General features: G+C 34.9%; 1 protein-coding gene across 2 annotated transcripts in view; it reads left to right on the top strand.

The window, feature by feature from the left end:
• The window catches only part of LOC136847431 (substance-K receptor-like), a 442,207-nt gene extending 422,194 nt beyond the window's left edge, over positions 1 to 20,013 (top strand). Inside the window, exons 12-14 of one of the 2 annotated variants that reach the window (XR_010855747.1) lie at positions 1,150 to 1,278; positions 11,012 to 11,129; positions 18,206 to 20,013. Coding sequence is in view for 1 of the 2 variants with exons in the window: in XM_067119122.1 (XP_066975223.1) it covers positions 11,012 to 11,129; positions 18,206 to 18,646 (559 nt within the window). In the remaining variant the exon portion in view is untranslated. The remainder of the gene's footprint in view (positions 1 to 1,149; positions 1,279 to 11,011; positions 11,130 to 18,205) is intronic. The other variant, XM_067119122.1, reaches the window with a different exon arrangement.
• Positions 20,014 to 22,747: the final 2,734 nt, after the last annotated feature.

Raw genomic sequence — 22,747 nt, 5'->3', positions numbered from 1 at the left:
TAACTTGTCAGTTGAGCAAGATTTTATACTAGCAGGCTAATAATGGGTGGATCCAATGTCTGTTGAATACGATTTATACTACAATAATGTGTATATAAATATAAATATATATATATATATATATATATATATATATATATATATATATATATATATATATATATATACATATATTTATATATTTTCTGAATATATATATATATATATATATATACATATATATGTACAGTACATATATTTATGCATTTTCTGAATATATGTATATATATATATATATATATATATATATATATATATATATATATATATATATATATATACTGTATATATATTTATGCATTTTTTAATACCTTTGTCCATAATATGTATATATATATATATATATATATATATATATATATATATATATATATATATATATATACATGCATTTCCTGAATACCTTCGGCCATAATTACAGTCCAAATTTGCCTTTAGGCAGACAATGTAAATAAAATCCACTGCACTCAAAATATTTATGCATGACTAATTACCTCACGAACAAAATTACCATCACTAATACTGCAATTGCCACCACAAAGGCATACTGACGCATTGGACATGACGCGTGCTGCATGAGTATATACTATTGATGCGCTTTGAATAAGCATGGGGACTGCTGTCAACACTAAAACAATAATACCTTGGCGAATACAGAAATAACTATATACATTAGAGCTGGTGTTAAAAGGGAGTGAAATCTGAAAATTATGTTGAAAATGTGGAATACTAAAACCCCTAAGGCAATTAATATTAATTTTCTGTTGCCTTTGTCTATTTTTGCCTGTTTTAACACTCAGGAATCCTATTGCATAAGCAGTAAACTAAATTATATCAACATTGATACTTGGAATAGATAATGGTATGCTTATTAATTAAGATAAATTACAAGGCATTCATTAACCAAAGATGTGAAGAAAAACATCAATAACTGACTGCAAAATCAGTGAGATTACTTTTAACAATAATACGCCGAGAGAGAGAGAGAGAGAGAGAGAGAGAGAGAGAGATCCTGGTACCCTTCCCTGCATGCAAACACCAGCACCTAACCCAAGACAATAATGATAAAAAAATGAAATTTAAAGGTATGACCAGGTAAACATGTTTCAGGCTCGTCTTACTGTGAGACAGAGACCACAAGCAATGCATTCACCACCGCAGAGGCTCTGCAGGACTCTCTGCTCAACGTGGAATTGTCCGAAGTGAGAAATGGAGAATCTCGGAGTCAAAGAAAAACCAGTAAGTTATTGTGACGACGAAGTTGTGAGGAAAACCTAAGACTAAAAGTTGGTGATAATGTATAATTTTCTAAAAATCAAAGTTCTAAAAACGCACCCGTGGTTCTAAAACCTGTACTTGATTCTAAAAACTATGATAACACCTGCTGTGAACCTTGCAAGTTTGAAGAAAAAATTGCAAAAATTCAAAAACCAGTTCTAATAACCCAAAGTTTTTTGTGAAATTTTTACGAAGTTGTTCCACATGCGTGCAAGAAATTCTAAGTAACAAGCCTATAAATGATTCAAAATAAACAAAACTGGTCAGGGAAATGCCAACAATTCTATGTGGAAGATGCTAGTAATTGTTGGATTGAAAGATTCTAAAAACGATCAGAATATTCTAAAAATCCAAAGGCTATTCTAAAATCCAACATTAAGGGGAAACCATTATTACGTCAGCGATACGACAGATTTCATGAGAGACTTTATTATTATTATATTATTACTATAGTTTAGCCAGACCACTGAGCTGACTATCAGCACTCAGAGGGCTGGCCCGAAGAATTTGCATGAAATACCAGGTCTAGGCCAGAGGCCAAGCACTGGTACCAAATAGGTCACTCGGTATGGTGATGAATGAATGAAAATGAAATTAAAACCTGCACAGAGGCACACGCTCTCATACTGGAACACACTCACACAATAAATACATTTACTCACGTTTCCATATATACACAATAAAAAGGTATATTAATATTTCAGAATTTCAAGTCATGCAACATTTTAAAATTTTGTTTTAAAATTCTTTAAAAGCCCTAAGGTTTTTCGTATTTTTATTATTTACCTATTTTTATATTTTATTAATTAAATCAGTTCCTCATGAACATTAAAATAGGAATTACTGAAAATGTAGATTCTGATAAAATTTCCCTCACTGATTTATTTCCAAAAGTCGACAGTCGTTGCTAGTCATACTTTGGGCACTCACACAACATGTGTCTGACCGTTATCATCACCTTGCTTTCTGAGCACTCGGGAGCAGGGCTACGTGGGCTGCTCATTAGGTGTCCGTGTCAGACGAGTATAACCTATTCGGAGACGTGTCAGAATTACTTGCGCATATCCATCTCTTTAATATGATGAACTTCATTTTCTAACACCCGGTTTTATTTGTTTTAATTTAGTATTTTCAGGTTCTTCATTCCATACATTTTGCCATTTATTTACAATGAGTGTTTTTATATATCTTATATAGTATATAGTCACTAATAGGGATATTAACATTTGCTCTTGTCATGCTGACAGCTTCTTTAGCTGCTTTATCAGCCTCTTCGTTTCCTTTTATCCCTACACGGGCAGGGATCCAACATATTTCAATATTTTTTCCATTGTTATATAACTTATGGAGTGAAAACTTAACCTACTGTACAATATTATCTTTCGGATTGTAACTTTGGGTGGCTTCTATAGCGCTTCGGGAGTCGCTAAAATCACGAAATTATTAAATGAGGGTTCTTTAATTGTTTTTATGGCTGATGCTATTGCACATAACTCGGCTGTAAATACTGAGGCATTATTAGGCAGAGAGAACTGTTGGGTTTTGTCTTGGGATACTGCAGCATATCCCACTCCGTATTGGGACTTAGATCCGTCTGTGTATATTGCGTAATGTGGGCCTTTTCGGATTATATGTTCTACAGTACGTTGTCTATGGTGTTCTGGGGTATATGAGTATCTTTTTGATAAATATTTTAAGTGTGTGCAAAATTTCGTTTCATTCATATCCCAAGGAGGAAGAAATTTTTCTACTGAAGGTAGCTGTATATTTATATTCAGTGATTCGAACAATCTTCTAGATCTAATTGGGAAAGGTGGTAAATGATTGTTAATAAATTCATCTCTTCGTTCAAATAATTTTTTGGTCGGTGAATCACTTGTCTGAATTCTCAAGGCATTCTTCATTGTTACTAACTCTCTATGGAGAGACAGAGCGAGGTAGTTCAAAACATTCAACTTGTAAAGATGACTTTGGTGATGATCTAAAGGCTCCTGAACATATTCTAAGGCATTCGTTATGAACTGGGTTTAACGTTTTCAGCGTTTCGCCTGATGCTGAGCCATATATTTCGCTTCCATAGTGTATAATGACAGCAGTGTTGCCATACTCCCTAAGTAGTGTTCGATAGCTTTTTAATTAAAATGGTTACATTTGACTTCATGTTTGTTGGACATTTTTCCAATTTAGGTGAAATTAATCCCAAAAATTTTTGAGTTAAAAAGTTGGTGTACTATGATTTCTGATTTTTAAATGCAGCATGTGATTCTGAACACAAAGTCAAAAGGTTAATACCATTAAGATAAAAACCTTTGTCCTTTTATCTGGTGTACTTTAAACTAGATTAAAAATAACAATATTTGAACAGCCATAAACAAAAAATGCCTCATCTTTAAACTAAGTAATACAATATGAATACGGTATTCATCTCTATATATATGTATATATATATATATATATATATATATATATATATATATATATATATATATATATATATGAATACAAATATATACACATCTGTGTGTTTGTGTGTTTAAGTATGTAGGAAATATCTCCCGTGATACTGAATACGCGAGTCTCAAAATATATGTATAAGTTTCACAAATCGGGCACGAGAAAAATTTTGTAGGGCTTTCGTCCATCTCCCGTGGACTTGGTTACTAGAATATTGAATTTACATAAAACTCAGATGCTGGAATACGGAAGACTAACGTAAAAGTACAAATACATAGCCAGACAGGTAAAAAAAATATATACTAAATATAACAGTACCTCAGGTTGCTGGGTCCTTGTCCTTTCCCTAAAATTCTTCGAGATATTCTGGCTGGTATGTTTCGCTCACGGTCTAGAAAGAACTTTCTTGACCGTGGTTTCGATGGACTACACCCAAGTCGATGTTTTGGGGATTTTTTTGTCGTTATTCACTCGCTGGTTATTCAAAGGGGGATTTACCTATGACCAAGAAACAGGGGAGGCGACAGAACCAATCATGGCACATGCATTTCTTTAATCACTGATTCCCCTTGGTCCTAGTATTTCTCCTCTAATGGAGACGTTTTCAGTAATACCTGTTTAGCTGGCCAACGTCTTCAGGAAATCACGGCATCGTCGGTTATTCTCGTTATGGACCTGTCATGACATGAGTAAATAACTTGCGCATTATCAAAATTAATACCATGACTTTTCTCCCTCGAGTGTTACGCTATACACCATAATTACTTCCTATCCTACATGCTCCAATAAGTATCCTGTGAATTTGTCACTGGGTGTTCATGATTTACATTTTATTGAGAGAGTATGGGATATAAATCACTTTAATTTCGAACACACTGTATTCATTACAGTATTTGTCAGGGGCTTGGTATTTCGCAGTTTTAGTAACAAAATTTTGCCTAGAAGTTTTATGCAAGTGTTAAACAAGCTTAGGAGTCGTTCTGATATAAAAATATCAAAAGACAAAGGAAGTCGCGTAGTAATCACGAACAATGACTTCGCTCTGATATTTAAATAATAACATTTAAAGTTAACAAAAAACCGCCCATAAAAATCCTTTATAAACAGATTAGTTTATAGCAGACTAACGTGAATGCTGTCATCATTCAGTTATTTCTATGGTACACCCAAAATACACAAGAAGGGTATCCTATCAAGACCTATTGTACCAAACTAACGCTCCGGCTGGGATTCTTAACGAATTGACAGTTGACTATCTATTTGAAGCATTTTATTATTATTATTATTATTATTATTATTATTATTATTATTATTATTATTATTATTATTATTCAGATGATAAACCCCTATTCATATGGAACAAGCCTACAAGGATCACTGACTTGAAATTCAATCTTCCGAAGAATATGGTGTTCATTTGAAAGAAGTTACAGAAGATACGAGGAAATACACAAACAAGATACCAGTTATTAGAAAATAAAAAAGATAAACTAATAAATTAGTAAATGAATAGGAAAAATAAAAATAAAATAGAAAAATACATGGCTAATTGGTTGAGGGTAGTATGGTAGTGTTAGTATGGATTTCAGAGAGAAAGCAGTGGTGTGTGTACAGCTCAGACGCAGTATCTTCACAAAACCACCTTTTGGTAAATGTTGTGAATCGATAAAGGCCTCTGTCGAATCGACACTTTGCAGGTTTCTTGTCAACAAAGAAGGGTGTCTCTATGGGTTCTTCTTCACTTCGCCGGTTCTGGTTTCTTTATGCATGGAACTTTTTTTAATAACTTATGCTGAGAAGCTGCCTACGGAAATAAAACCAGTAATCTGGGTGAGAAATTTGGAGGTTATTTCCCTTTTGTTTATACAAAAAGAAATCTTTTAGAAGATTTTTAAATTTCCTGAATAGTTATGTTCCCTCTAATAAATTAACTTTTTTCAAAAAAGAAAAAAAATTGGGTTACCTTTTTTATTAATTCAGCTGTAAACCGGGAAGGCGTGAATTCATCCTTCAAATTTGCTGCATGGAAAGAGCACGCATCCTGGCACAGATGCTCATAAGTTTCTTTTCGTGTAATGAAGTCGAAGTGGAGCAAATGTCCTAAAGAAATTGTTTTTTCGGGCATATCGTCCATACGACCCTGCTCTTCTTACAAAATTCACTTTTTGGTTCATAACTTCATGATATTATGCTACCCTAAGTACTATACAGAACATTTTCGAACCAAAGGGAGAAAACTGAATGTTAACCGCCCTGATAAAACGTAAGAGTAAATTTAGCATGCCCCTTCAGCTTCCTTTTACGAAAAAGAGCTTACAAAGATTTACTACGGTATACTGATGAAGACGCATGGAGATGACATCATTTTCCAATACTCGAACACTTTAAAAAAGAAAATTACAGAGTGCAATCCATGAACGGGAGAGTGAGCAATAGAGGTGTTAAATAATTCCCACCAAGGATTACAAGGAATGCTATTCTGTAATGGGGAGAGCGGTCACTCAAGCGAAGACAAAAAGGGTACATTTTGCAGCGCGAAGAATAGGAAATAATTACTGTTCAGTGGTTCAACACTCATGGGAGAAAAGTCATGCTATTAAATTTTAATAATGCCCGTGTTATTCACAACTGTCACGACAGGTCCCTAACGAGCATAATCGAAGATGTTTTGCCATGTGCTGTCTTTAAAACAAGACACTGCCGGCAACGCAGACATTACGAAAACGTCCTCATTACAGGGTACATGTGAGGACCAGGTGAATCAGTCGTTACAGAAATAGATGTACCTTTATTGGGTCTGCCTCCTCTCCTGTCTCTCCTTCACAGGTAAATCCCCCTGTAAACGTACAAGAGAATAACAACGATAATCACCAAAATATCCAGTTGGATGGAGCCAGAAGACCTCGATGATTTTTGGATAGGACAAGAGGCCCAACAACTTGAAGCATTGTGATAATTAGTATGAACACTGTTTTATACTAAACTTGCAGGTAAATTCAAAATTTGAATGACCAAGTCCACAAATGGACGAAAGCTTTTAAGAGAAACGTCTGTGTAAATGGAGAAATAAAAATATTTTTGAGACTTACGCTTTTTTAATGATACTGAAGAATTGTTTGCGCCTTAAGGAAATATGACAATGTACCTTTTAATTATATATATATATATATATATATATATATATATATATATATATATATATATATATATATATATATATATACTATATATATATATATATATATATATATATATATATATATATACATAATACATATATATATCTATATATATCCAGCATATATACATATGTAAAACTATTGAACATATTATGAATACTCAGAAAAACATGATAAAACAGTGATACAGTTCTTGGCTCACGTCTGCTAGCTCTGTGGTTTGCTCTAAGACTGCTGCCCAACAGTCAACCCAGACATAAATGCTCATCAGTGACTACTGGAGCCAAGAAAAATGGATTGGGGATAGCAACCTTTTCTCAAAAAATGTAATGAGAAATCATAGGTGTTTGCCTTACTCTACCCACCCACTCCAAAGGGGGAAAGGTGTGTGTGTGTGTGTGTATTTTTTATATACATATATACTGTATATATACATATACAATATATATACTGTATATATATATATGTATATATATATATAAATATATATATATATATATATATATATATATATATATATACCATATAATAAATATATACTTATATATATACTGTACAGTATATCTAAGATGTAAAGCAGAATCTTCACTGAGAGAGCAAGACAAATATTCAGGTGAATGATAGAATAATAACAGTAATAGTTTAGCCAAGGCAGATCAAGTATTATTAAGAAAAGATGTTTGAAAGTATAAGGAAAACAATGTGTGGCATGTAAGGACCTAGAATAGGCTGATGATGGAACTGATAAAGGCAAAGTGCATGGTACTGAGAATGTATGGAATACAAGATAAGTTGCTGAGAACAATTAAAATTATTTACAATCGAAGCAAACCATGCTTTAGTTTATGTAGCTGGGAGAGACTGGTTTGGTGTAAGTGGCTGATGTGATACAAGAAGTCAGAAAGGACAGCTAGTGTAAATGCCAATTTATGGGGTAAGAAAACTTGTTGTGAATGGTGTCTTTAATACTTGCTGCTTACAGATAATATAATTCAGATAATGAACAGTGAAGAGAAACTGCAGAAACTCGTGAAAGAGGGTGAAATGTTAACAAGAAATAAATTTGAGCAAGAGTTGGGGTAGGGAGACAGAATTAAGCCAGGATGTTGGTGCAATGAATGGTAATACGGATGGGAGTTTATTCATATATAAGTAGTTTTGCTACCTATTAAAATTGATGGCAAGATGAGTGGAGAGGTGAGATGAGTGAAGAATTTAAGCCAAGACGGAAGAGGGGGGGTGGAAAAATTTGGGAGAGACTTGCAGTCTATGCAAGCCAAGGTAAGACTATATAAAAGGATTGTCGAACATGCTCTCCTATGTGGAAATGAAGTGTGATGCAGAATTCAAGTGATAAAAAGGGTTAAAGCAGTTGAGACGGACTGTTTGTGCAGTATATGTGATGTCAGAAGACTCGAAAAGATATTTGGAGATACATAAAAGTAGTAAAGAGATCGATCAGTGTTTCGCGATGGTTCGGTCATATGGAAAGAACGGAGGATAAAATAATGGTGAAAAGTGTACATTTGGAAGTGTTAGGAGGGAAACCCCAAAAAAAAACAAAGCTTAGAGGTTATTGGAAACGAAGGGTCTTCATATCAAAGATGCATAACAGTGCCAACAAGACTGAGGTGGACAATGCAGTCTATAGAGGGTTCTTCTATGCTGGTGATGGGCCTTCAGTGCAGATGTATGAAAAGCCTAGTGTTGTAAAAGTTCTCTGCGCAAAGAGCTCATCCACAGTTCAGCAGTTAAAGTATGAATGTGGTAGTGACTGATTACTGTTGTTTATTTTCTGGAGACACCCACTCTTAAGAGAAATGGCTCGACGTCAATAACAATATATTTATATGTAGTTATATACATAACATATATATTTCACGCATTTGTTACGAAGGATTTATCCTTGACTCTGCAGTTAAGAGGATTAATTTGGCAATGGCTATAATTCTGCTTTTATATTCATCGCTAGGATTAGAGGGTGTTGCTTATTGGTCGAAAAATATATAAATACGAAAACTGTAAACCCATGAATAAGTGTGTTACGTCTCCATGATCTTCCATGACGAATTTACGCTTTCATAACAGTAGTGAAAAATGAGAGTAAAGGGACATAGCTGTTCATACAAATAATATCCCATCATATCCCTGCCTTAATAAGTTCTATAGTTTATTCTAAACTTATATTGTGTCCAACCCCTTGCAGAATGTCAGGCAAAGGCCAAGGCAGTTGGAAATTTCAAAAATTATTATGAAAACTCTTCATCCACAGCAAACAAGGAAACATCTAATCTTAACTGAAACTGATAATGTGGGGTAAAATTCGATAAAAATAAATTATAATAAAACATGTGAAAGATCCTGCCATTCTCTTTATTGCTCCACTAGACATTCTTCTATGTTGAAAGTCTGAATTTTTACATTATAAAAAAGCCGAACGTTCCCAAACTACGATCCAATTATCAATAATATGGAAAGTTTTGTCTTGCAGTGATAATGACATAATGACATCGTCTTCTATCACTTGTACGTATCTCAAAGAGTTCCACATAAGAAGATATCAAAACTCTATACACCGTTGAAATTTGCTGCACTCCATAGCACTCGCTGTTCAAAAAGAACTTTCACAAACATCACACGTCAAATATACCTTGAGACTCACTCATCACGTCAAGATTTCTTAATCTCTTCTGAAGAAAAAATTCGGGAGCAAAGATTGCAAGAAACACAAACCCTAAAAGTAGGAGGCATTCATACGCCGTGCCATCAACTAAAACCTTGCAAACGTAAGCGAAACTAAAAACGTTATAAATGTGGCTGGCAGAGTTCCACAGGGTTAAATAGCTCAGAAATAACACTAATAACATACGATTCCCGGAGGCCCTGTGAGAGGATGTTCACATGAGAGCAAGATACAGTAAATCCTCAATATATTGCCATCATCCAGAGTTAACACTAAAGAACACGAAGAAGACTACGATTCTAATCAGCATCTGGTGATATCTAAGAAAGAAGACTTCACAAAAGCAAACCAAATATGAGAAGTGAAATGGACTTTCCAACACTCAGTTAACTTAAGTATACCTTAGTTTTACCAGACCACTGAGCTGATTAACAGCTCTCCTGGGGCTGGCCCGAAGGATTAGACTTATTTAACGTGGCTAAGAACCAATTGGTTACTTAGCAACGGGACCTACAGCTTATTGTGGAATCCGAACCACATTATAGCGAGAAATTAATTTCCATCACCAGAAATAAATTCCTCTAACTCTTCATTAGCCGGCCGGAGAGTCGAACTCGGGACTAACGAGTGCAAGGCCACAACTCTACCAACTCGCCCAAGGAAGAGCTTCACTCAGTAATCACATTCAGTATCCGGTCAATAAGTAGTAGATAAAAATTATACATAGCAGTATTTTGGTTTAAAAACACTGGTCTGCTATCTGATAGGAAAATATTTAAAAACTCATTTAGGTCCGGTTAGTTTAATCTTTTAAGTTTAACAGTCTTCCATATTTCTTCATGAAATATCTTGAGTTTGTGTAATGTTCTGTCCCTTGTCTTGAAAGAATCACTAATTTCATGATAACAAGCACATGTTTACCCTTTCATTTCTCGAGAGTTCTTCAGAAATTATACATGGTGAAAGGCCAAACCCCTTATATTAAGGATCTTAACTTGTATGTCTGGAGATTACATGGATTTTTGGCTCATATGAGTTGATACATTAATAGATCTGAAAGTTATCTACAAACAGTACAGGAAATCAATCTTGAGGACAGTAAATCAATCTTGAGTACAGTTAATCAATCTTGAGTACAGTTAAAATCAATCAATTGAGTACAATCTTGTTGTTAATCAATCTTGAGTACAGTTGTATCCAAATCGGGAACTCCAAGTATAGATGACTGGAACAGAAGTGCAATTGTTGATGTGGGTATTCGCTTAAATTTTAGAACAGTAAAAAACATAGTCTAATATACAGAGTTTGAAGAAATATATTAAAACTATGAATGCCCACTGCAAGGATTACAATAAAAATAAAGAACTATCATTTTTAGGTTCATCCAGAAGCATCCCATGAACCAGTCCCTCTCTGGAAGGATGGTCGCCACCACAGCCAATAAGGACATCAACCACCACACACTGAACAACTATGCTGCTGACCTGGTCTGTAAGGTATGGTAGCGCACAATCTTGCAAAGTTACTGCATGCTGATTTACCGTAAGATTTAGGAACTGCACATCTTTTGTAGTACAAAAATATTTTTCGTGAAGCTTCAGTAGCATTAAATCAACTTGCGACAGGATCTTTTACTGCTAGAGTGTATATTTAACATTATCTTGTGAGGAAAAACTGCAAGTACTAAAGCTCATTTTATGGTAAGTGACTAACATTTCTTTACTGCAGATCAGTCAGATTTAAACAGGTCTTGGTTGTATGAAAAGACTGGCGGACAGTGCTTATGTAAAATAGAACCAAACCTTGGATTCCCTGGTTAAACTAAAAAATAATGACAGTGCACAGTGTCAAGCGTACCTCATTGCTTTGAATACAACTTCATCAAAAATATCTATGTTCACAACTAAAAAATAAAAACATAACTTTTCCTCTACTAACGATGCTTTCCTTTGCACATGAAAATTAGCTTGCAAACCTCAAGGCACTCCCATTCCAACCCCAATAAAGAGCGTACGTACACCACGAGGTAGTTTTTCTTGCCCGGGGAAGACTCAAAACAATATGCTGCACTACTTCCCAAAGCCATGACTATCTTATCTGTAAAAAGTTATGCACACTAATTTCTCCTAATCCTAATCACTCCTAATCAATATCTAAGATATCCTCTGAAAAAGATTCCTCTTCTGCTTCAGTTTTATCATCATAATATAGTTCAACACGACCAGTGAGTCAAGTCTTTAAACTCTCACAGGGTTCACCTGCTGAAGAACTTATTTTTTGCCAAGAGGTGACAACAGGAGCAAGGTAAAGTATAAAAAGTTGTACAGCTAGTAGGGAGGATAACAAAGGGGACGGATAGAGAATAAGAGAGAAAAAGTAAGGTTTATTTGGGGTAAATTGTGGTCAATTGTCAAACAAGAGCAACACAGTCCGATTCGCCTAGCACGACAAATAGCTCGACCTAACACGGCTAACCTCAATCAAAATGTAGTGTTTTAGTCGAGCTGTGATCCCTTATGATTCGTGTTGTCAAAAGTTGATCTATAAGAAACTTCCGGTGCTGGCATAAGGCTAGCATAATCTCAACAAACAAGACTCGTGTTTGCTCATGAACGATCTTAGCTTGTGTAGATTCAGTTGAACTGGCTTGAATGTACTCTTTAATAAATCATTTTGCACCTTTATTGCCTGAGTTGTACTTGCCGTGACATCATTATCTTGGGAGCAAAAATTGGTCTTGGTTCATGCATGTCATTTTTGCTGTGTTTGATTCATTTTGACAGCGCAAAACAAATCAAGACACAAAGCTAACCATTGCTAACTTCTTCACCGCCAACTTATGACAGACGTACAACTGATCCCCAGACTTATAACAGTTTACCCATTAATTCACGGTTGCCAAGTCCCAGCTGAGTTCCACAACAGTTTTTAACATGCGCAAAATAGCTGCGAAACATCAGCAGTTAAGACTAAACAACCATGGTGTAAATTGATGTTTCAGTCCTTACCAGGCAGGAAAGGAGTAGTGTAACAAATACTCGTACATAGTCAGCCTCAACTTGGACCCAACTTTAGCCAGACTGACCAAGATGTAAGCTAAATTGCCAAGACCCTAACCCGCTAAATGCAACATATTCACGATAAATGTGAACTTTGCTTGGTGTAGCTGAGCACAGAGCAGCCTCAGCATAGAACCTATGTACCGTTGTACCCCATCATCAAAGAATCAGTAGATACTGGAGATGATTATTCAAGTCTAATAGTGCTAATAATCTATATAACCACAATTTTTAAAGCCAGTCCATTACTGCATTGTACACTAGAAAATATTATAAAATGAATTATAATTTAATAACGCAATGATTATTAGGAATAACCATAATTTAAGAAGGTTGTCCAATCTAATCGGTATATAAAACCTTACATTTTCAAAACAATGCACGTTTATTTATTTATTTATTTATTTTTTTTTTTTGCATTTCTAAACTAATTTTTAATAAATAAGTGAAAATCTTAACACTACAAAAATGAAATAAAATGACTGACTATCCAAGATATTAGAAACAGACAGTAAAAATAAATCACAAAAAAGAAATAAAAAGTTGCCTAGCACCAAAACGAGTATTTCGGAAAAACACGAGAAAACAAATTCCGATAACAAACTGAATAATAAAAGACTTCTGTAATGTATAAGTAAGAAACTTGGTGAAGAAGAAATGACAATAATCTAACACCATAATGATCAACTACAAAGGACTTGAGGGAAAAACACCGTAGTAAAAAATAAAAATAAAATAAAAAGTGATAACACAGCGATCAAAAGACGGTAAGTCATTTCCAAAGGGATGCTTAAGTGCAAGATCTATGTGGAAAGCTTCCTCTCTCTATACAGCCACCAAGAAGGCAATCACTGGGAAAGCTTCTTGTCTCTGTGTGAACAAAGGGAACAACATTGACAGCGATGGACGATGTACAAAATCCTTATCGTGCCAATCTCTGGATTTTCAATTTGCCTAGTGAGAGTGTATGTATATATATATATATATATATATATATATATATATATATATATATATATATATATATATATATATATATATATATATATATATATATATATATATATATAACTGATAACCCAGAGATTATATATAATGATTTATATATATATATATATATATATATATATATATATATATATATATATAGGTAAACTGAAAATATATATATATATAATGATTTTGTATATATATATATATATATATATATATATATATATATATATATATATATATATATATATATATATATATTGTAACTTTATCACATACACAATTGTCCTGTGCATTAGTAGAATTACTAAAAGGACCTCATTCAAACTGGATGGTATCTAATGGAGTACTTGATAATGTGAACTGTTTGTCCAAGAAAGCTTGTAACTTTTTCTGAATAAATACTCCATTAGGTACCATCCAGTTTGAATGAGGTCCTTTTATTAATATATATATATATATATATATATATATATATATATATATATATATATATATATATATATAATATATAGAACAAGGTCAGATAAGGTCATAACCTCGTACTACCTCTGTTATAATACAAAGTCAATGATGTAATTAACTTAAATCTCGAAAGATCTCACAGCAGCATTGGCCGGCCTGCTCACTGGGCTAAGCATTTTCCCTCTCTCATAGCTCACTCACTCAACTCCTCCTTCCCTGTCGATCAACCCTTCTCTCTCTCTCTCTCTCTCTCTCTCTCTCTCTCTCTCTCTCTCTCTCTCTCTCTCTCTCTCTCTCACTAACTGAACCAAGGAAGACCAGCAAAACGTGTCTACAAAAATATAGTTTATTCAATAGTCTAACATGGTAAATAGTTTGGAATCAAAATAGGAATGAAATAGGAATATCTGCATCCCAGAATTGTTAACCCAATTAACCAAGTAAAAAATATAACATAATGCTATCAACATCCACCCGTTCCGTCTCTACAACACCTCCATTTATATTGACCTCTATTCACTACACCTGAGGAAACAAAGGGAAAAACAAAACTTTTAAAAATAGGCACAGAGAAAAGTAAGTGTGGGATATTTCCCATGTTACCCCAAAAGAAATACACATAATTAAACATGGTAAAATCAAAATTCAGGAAAATCATTAAAAATCTAAGAGACATAGCAGATAAAAATAAATGGGGAGAAAAGATATTCAACGCATGGTAATCCGTGCAAAGAATCAGTACATGTTAAACAAAGCTATTAAAACCCATTCAGGTTTTTTGAAAATAAAGTTTCAGCTCACCTCACAGCCAGTACACAAAGTCTCCTAGGAAAGCAGATCTGCTCAAGGGAATCTCATCCTGAAAATGTCTAACCTGTACTCAAACTGGATCATTCACACTTTTTATGACACTCCCATGAAAGTGAACTCGCGAACAAATGCTCGGCCGGAACTTGACGACTTCCGGCAATCGGAACATTCCATCACGGCCAGAGCGTCACCCAGGGCACGATGCCCTTTGTCTCCCTGGGAAGCCAGACTGACGCCAGGCCTTCGTCAGCACTGACTCACTGAATACGTAGGCACTTTTTCCTTTGCCCAGAATATCTCCAAGAAAAATGCTTAACTAAAAAAATCGAAATATATAACATAACCATCCCAAATGTTTTTCAGTAGCTCGGCTGCCAACTGTGCCGCCCTCGGCACGAGAAAAGCAACGAGCTCTACTTCCCTGACTCATGCACCAGCTGAAGAACAACACATGGGGCTGGCTACTCTTTGGTCGAGTGTTTATTTGCACAATGTTTCTTTGCGCATTTGACGCCCAACACTACGCACAGCATGACGACTAAGACCACAATCAACAACATAATCGATGAGAGAATGTAGTGCTCTGGAACAAAGAAGAAGTCGTCTTCAGGCAGTGGGGGAAGTGGAGGAATCGTGGCTATGTCCCCCCTAGGAGAAGAAACAGGGATAACAACGTGTTCCCCATGAAGGTGACGCATGAAGATACGAGTGCTCGAGCTGTACACCATCCTGCTGAGCACTTGGAATTTCGGCGTGACGATCCGACAAGCCGCATCGAAGAGATGGGATCCTTTCAGCCAGAAGGTATCCGATGTAATAAGACAAAGGGTGGAGATTTGGCAGTTTGCACAAAAAACTGCCCTGCCAGTCTTCGTAGAGGCCACTTGATACTTCAGCGGGAATGCTGTAAAGTCACAGTCTGAAGGTGTCTGATTATGAACAAGTGACAGTTCACATCCTAACAAGTCGACGTTCCTAAGAGCAAAACTCCTACTGTCACAAACGTATCTGCCGTGAACTAAAGTACACCCTGACTCATAATTAATAGCAGGAGACTGATACTGGTCACCCAAAATATACATAGTCTCTACTCCATTCCATGTCACCATCGAACCATCAAAACTACTAGGTAAAGGCTCGATAATAAAACCGTGAAACGATTTCATATCACTAACAGGAACCTCCACAAGAAACCCCTCTATCAGACAAGCGTACTTTCAAAATCCCATAATAACGATACAAATTCTCCCCAGTGAAAATTATTTGTGAACCATAAAGATATGCTGCATTTTTCAAAGTAGATTCCAGAGCCCCCAAGGGTAAAATATCCCCAAAATACGCCCTCAGAAGCAGCTATAACTGCTTGAACCTGAGTTTTAATCACCGTTAATAAAGACTCTGCTTCTTTCTCAACATTAAGTAAGGTAGTTTGACAAGAAGAAAAAACAATCGAAACATCTAAGCCTCCCCGAACACCATCAACAGTAACCAGTAACCCATTCAAAGACGTCCTCAATTTTTCAGAACCCTCACGCAATTTATTATTCCTGTCTTGTAATGCCGTCAAAGATTTACCCCGTACAGCTAATTCTGCCGCTACTTGTTCAACCCTCACTAAGCATACAACTGACACACTAGCTAACTTCCCTATAATTAAAAAAAAAAATCACCTTTACTAAAAAAAAAAAAAATATATATAACCATAAAGCCATTGCTGAGTCTAATCCCACAAAAGATCAAAAAACCAAAAACACATCTGCGAAATGTGATCTCATAAAGCCACAAAATCATAAGTCACTAAAACCATATATAAAACAATAACGCCCCTTATGAAAGAAACTAACCACAGCGCTTCTACTTTGGTACAGACAGCCACCCATAACGCTACGAGCAAACAGAACTTCAGCGTCCAAAAGCAAAAAAAAAGACACCTACAAATAACCAGACCCCTAAACCAAACAAAGAGATACGACTACAACGCGGAACACAGAACTCTGCAGTCCCCTTGCGCCTCATTTAACTTGGATGACCTCAGCATCGCCAAAATTCCAACCACTAATTACGCCGAACCGCCGCACTTGCGCAGAAAGGCAAAAAAAAAACAACAAAACATACTAAAATTAGACACCCAAAATCCATAAAACTCTGCGGACAAACGTCCTCCCATGTTCAAAACCCCCAAATTACGTTTCTGAGAAACCCGCAAATAAAAATAAAAAGAGAATAAAAGCACATTAAAAAAAAAGGAAGAGAAACAAAATGAAATGAACCCACAAATAGTTCCCGTGTCCCTTCCCCCCTAATTGTCCATCTTCGTCAAAGTAACCTTGCACAATTTTCACCTCTCATTTTAGCACAAATTCTCCCGGCTGTGTTTGAAAAGACGTCACTAAGGAAGTATTTTAAGTTTTTCGTTTTTTTCTTTTTTCTTTAAGAGAAAACAATCAAGGTAATAATTAAAGGGATTTAAATAAGAAAAAGAAGGATTGGAAGCATTGGCAATATGAATGGTCAAAATGATAATTGCAAAATTGACAAGTGGTGCGTGAGTGTGACATTATAAGGACAGAACACACCCTCAAGCAAGCGTTTTGCTTGGGGTGTGTTCTGCCGAATAAGTGTCACACTCAAATACCACTTACACTTCCTCTTGGTTTCTTGTAAATTTTGACCATTCGTTGCGTCAGTTTCCAAAACTTCTTTGTCTTCTTTATAATCTCCTCCGCAGAGTCTCTTTCTATAAAAAAAACCTCTATGTGATTTCTAATTTCGAATTCACCCCACAGCATCATCCTTTCAGACAAAACCTCATTCAAAATACTCTTTCAGAGCTTCCTTTCTCCAGTATCCTACAAGCTGTTATTTCCAATACTACTCTTTTTCCTAATGCTATCCTCAATGTCAGTGTTTGTGGTCCTAAGCGGTTCACATGTGAGAGCAAATTTTAAATGGCCTCTTCTTCATTTTCATAATTTCAATATTATTTATTAAATTTTTTTACCTATGCAACCACTACATTAATTTACGAGTGTCCCTAGGGAAGCTTTTTATCTAACCTGGCTTACCCTTCGTTACAAGCCCTGACCTATTCCTCATTCATAATACAAAATCTCTCCCAAATGTGTGTCTGAAAATTTATATAGTTCTCCTTGAGAAGAAAACTGAATACCAGTGAACTTGAAAACTTCGTTATAATCATTTCGAAGTGAAAATGTCAAAATTTAACCAAAACGTCCCTTTTCCAGAAATGTCGGGAAAACCAACAAGCCGAAACGCAGCTAGGTCACGTGTGCACATCAATCCCCACCACAAACCACCACCACCACCACCATCACCACAGCAACGCCCAGCGTTACCTACCGACGTCGGACGGCTTCGGAGGCAGCGGCGTTGGTGGTGGGTGTCGAGGCTCGTCCATAGTGGAAAACGGCGGATGCGTCGTCTCCACGAGCCACGGTGTGGCGGGTGCGAGGCCGGCCTTGGCGTCCAGTCAGAAGAACCTTCAAAAAATCCTCACCAAGACTTCCATCTCCTCCTTCAGCAGCGACAGCGGGTCCGGCTGCAGCTGCTGCAGAAGGAAACATAAGAGGGGTAAGGGTAACCTCCCCCCAAACCCTCACCCCAACCCCGAGTTGTTTGACATCATGAAAGCTGAGAATTACACTTCCAGAGAGGACATGCTGTAAAGAGGAGGACTTCTTTTTCTTTTTTTTTTTTATTCTTTTTAGGATTAGTGCAAACGTTGGTCGAATGCTAAGTAAAACTGACTTGCTTTCGTAAGAACGGCCTTTTTCGGCGACTTTTTATAGAAAACCTACTAATAATATAAAAGTTAAAACGGAAGAAATAATGTCTGTTGCTTTCCAGTTACTGATGTGAAATTACAATGGACCGTCTTTAACGTCTCTTTCTCAAAAAGTATTGGAAAGTTGGAATACTGCAACAATTCCAAACGTGAAAGAAGTTTCATCATTCCCAGACTGGAAAACATATCTGGTCTCCAGAACTACTTTAAACTTGTTTGTTTTCATCCAGTTAGCAATAAGAAACCGAGAAATTTAGACATTTCGAAGAGGTACTTTGCAAAATCTCTGGATGACAAATGACACGAAAATAAGTCAAGTTCTCAAATGACTTAAAAGGAGAAAGGGAAGACAAGTGACGTGACCTCCAAAGTGACATCTCAGAGTGACCTAATCAAGTTATTTTTTTTTTCAATGCTCTCAGAAAAGTAGTAAAAACAAACTTAGTGCTGTGCATTACTGGTAACGGGCTTTTGAAGCACTGTGTAAACGCATTAACCTCATGTACCAAAAGAATCTATAAACGCACAACTCTTTCAGTATCGAAAGGCATATCTTCATATTTACAAAACTGACTGATCACATAGCTAGACTGAAAGTGACTTACGATGTCAATAAGTAACTAAGAGTTGTTAGTTTTACCTATGAAGTGCTTGTGTATCTACAGGCATGGCAACTGATCTACCTAACACATATCACAATATTCCATTTCGAAGGAAAACAGGGTAAAGTGAGCAGTTGGTAATCTTTTAGAAAACAGAAAGGCTCGGAGAAACTTGCCTCTTGTGGAAACAAAACTTGTGAATAATAAATTGTAAAATTATAAAGGGGCTGATGGATGCAGAGGGTTAGTAATCACCCGACTGTAAACTATAGGTGACAGGTTTGGTTTGTTATAGTGATATCACATCTAAAACTCCTAAAAGGCAATATTGATATTTCATTTCATATTTCATATAATCATGATGAATTACATTCATATACTAAGGGAAAAGTGAAAAGTGAAAGTCAGTATTCATATTCATTTCCCTAATATGAAAAATACCTCATCAAAAAGTCGAAATGCTGAAATAAGAAAAACTATGGTAAGGAAACTGTCCACTAACTTCGATGCGACATAAGTAAACAGAAAATGATAGGAAATAATTGATATTTTAAAATAACTTAAAACCTTTGGGAGTACAGTGATAAAACGCCAATGTTGCAGCGAAAATCAAACCTTACCAAAGGAATGCTTTACGTTCTGTTCTGAGAAAGGGAAAGTTTAAGAAAATATCAGTGGAAGGGAACATGGACTGAAACATAACAAAAAGAAACGCTGTGCCAACGACCACTGTGACAAACCTGCTCTATAACCTTCCAAGTGTCAATTAGTTCCAAAGAAATTTAACAAAATGATCGTCAACTGTCACAGGAGTGTTTAGATAGTTTACAGTTTACCAGTTTCAGTTCAGTGACATATTTAGAAACACTGAAGATATGATTATAAAAGTACAAAAGAAAAGCATGATATTTTTTTACAGAAAAAGATGAAAACATTGTCAGCGTAGCACTAAAAGCACACAAATTCTGTATGATTCTTATTCAAAACATGAATTTTACTCAATTGTAGTCTTTGAAGCCTGGCCCGAGATAAGGATATTTGGCAATTATAAAGTCTAATCGAATATGCCATGCTCAAGAGGTCAGCTAGGAAAACCATATTTTTAAAGGTAAAATTAAATCCAGTTTGTAAAATTCTAGAGGAGAATATTATGTGTGATTTGTGTAACTAAATTTTCCAGGGAAGTAATTAGTTATATTCAAAACACATGGTTTGAGAGACGTACATAAAAACATACATAAAAATATATATATAATATATATATAAATATATATATATATATATATATATATATATATATATATATATATATATATATATATATATATATATATACATATTTGGAAGTAATTCGTTATATTCAAAACACATGGTTTGGAAACCGGAGACGTACAGAAAAACATACAGTATATATATATATATATATATATATATATATATATATATATATATATATATATATATATATATATATATATATATATATATATATAAGAATTTTAAGATATTTTTAATGGTAGAATTAGAATAAAAACCGAAGATGATAGCTTGAGCATTTCTATTTATCTACGTTGTTCCCGTATTTATACATATATATATACATACCAAGACCGTATTCATATGCTTCTATTCTTAAGTACTGCATGTTGTCTAATATATATAGTAATCCTATTCTCTACGTGTAAAAATTCTATTTTTTGAATCGACGTTGCTAGCAAGTAATGTATATTACGTGTAATCTATCAAATCTCGTACATTTGATAAGGGCTAATGCTTATTACTATATAAACAATTCATTAAAAGATAAATAACACCGACCATTTATAAGTCTGGAAAAAAAAGTCTTTTCTTTACGGAAAATAATAAAGAAAATGGAAGATAATGCATTATGCTTCAGTCATGAAGCTAAAAATTAAATAAATTGGTTCCATTCCCAAAAGAGAGAGAGAGAGAGAGAGAGAGAGAGAGAGAGAGAGAGAGAGAGAGAGAGAGAGAGAACCCAATGATTGAATATTTAAGCTTATGGGTAACTATAATTAATGAAATACACTGAAAAAATTTCTCAAAATCATAAAATCATTGGAGAAGCAACCTAAAAATGGTTCAATAAATGCTCTTATAAAATCTAGAATAAAAATTACGACTGAAAATATATCACGCAAAATGACGATACGAAGATTACACTAAAATGTATCACAGATACTGTAGGTCATCTATATCAAAAGATTACACGTAAAATGCATATACTAAATTTACCATTAACCTAAAAACTGTTGTGTAATCTCTAAATGGGACGGAGAACCTTCCGTTGTGGGAATGATGTCTGTGGACCAGACATACATTCAATCCATTTTACTCACTGTTGTAGTTAATGAATGCACGCCATCACTGGGGGAATGTGATGGCTGACGTGAATGTTGAACGTGTTTAATAATGCTGCTCTCTGGGCAAGTTTACTTTGGGCTCGATTTTCTCTTGATTTCGGGGGAACATTAGTATTATTATTTAAACAAAGCATTGTTATTATTATTTAAACAACAGTTTCTGCCAAAAACCTTAGTTTTATATTAAAACATTCTGGTTGTTTTTGTACTGGTCCTGGGGATGATCAGCTACCTAATCAGCTTTGTAACCTGCGTGGTGCAGTTATTTTACCAGTTTTGCCGTTCTGTCACCTGTATGGTACTCGTTTAATCTGTATTGTACTAGTAGTTTTACAATTTTGGAACTTATATACAACTAGCTGTTTTATTTGTTACTCGTACCCCATTGTTTCATCACGTTGTAACAAGTATATTCCGGGTTATTATTTATTTTTGAAACCTCAAGGTACTCTCTCCTACAGTTTTATTGTTTGTAACCTGTACTGCATTGCTTATGATTATAACAGTCTTGTAATCTGTGTGATCAGGTTTTACTGCTAAAGTTTAAAACTTGTACAGTCTTCTGGAAAGGCGATTCTACAATTAAAAGATATTTGTGGTCTAAATTTCTGCCATGTTAAGGTAAGTTATTTCCTGTAACCTTAAGTTATTTCCTCAATATACTCATTATTTTATAACTTGTAAGTTAATTGATCATTATTCTTATTTCATATCCTGTAAGTTGTAGTGTCTCGATAAATCAACTGTATAACCTTTAAGTTATTGCTTATAATACATTGCTTGTAACCTCTAAGTTATTATGATTATACGTTGCTTGTAACCCTCAAGTTACTGGTTTTCAAAATAAAAGTTGCAAAACCTGTGATTTCTTGTTTCTCAATACATCCCTTTTAAATTACTTGGGTTTTTTATCCTCAACATAAATTTTACAGGTACAAAGATTTTATTACCCGTAGGTTATTTACCACCATAACCGCCATGTTTGACGCGTTACTT

This window comes from Macrobrachium rosenbergii, chromosome 16 (assembly GCF_040412425.1).
Source record: "Macrobrachium rosenbergii isolate ZJJX-2024 chromosome 16, ASM4041242v1, whole genome shotgun sequence".
Lineage (NCBI taxonomy): Eukaryota > Metazoa > Arthropoda > Malacostraca > Decapoda > Palaemonidae > Macrobrachium > Macrobrachium rosenbergii.
This window is presented reverse-complemented; position numbering and strand designations above follow the sequence as displayed.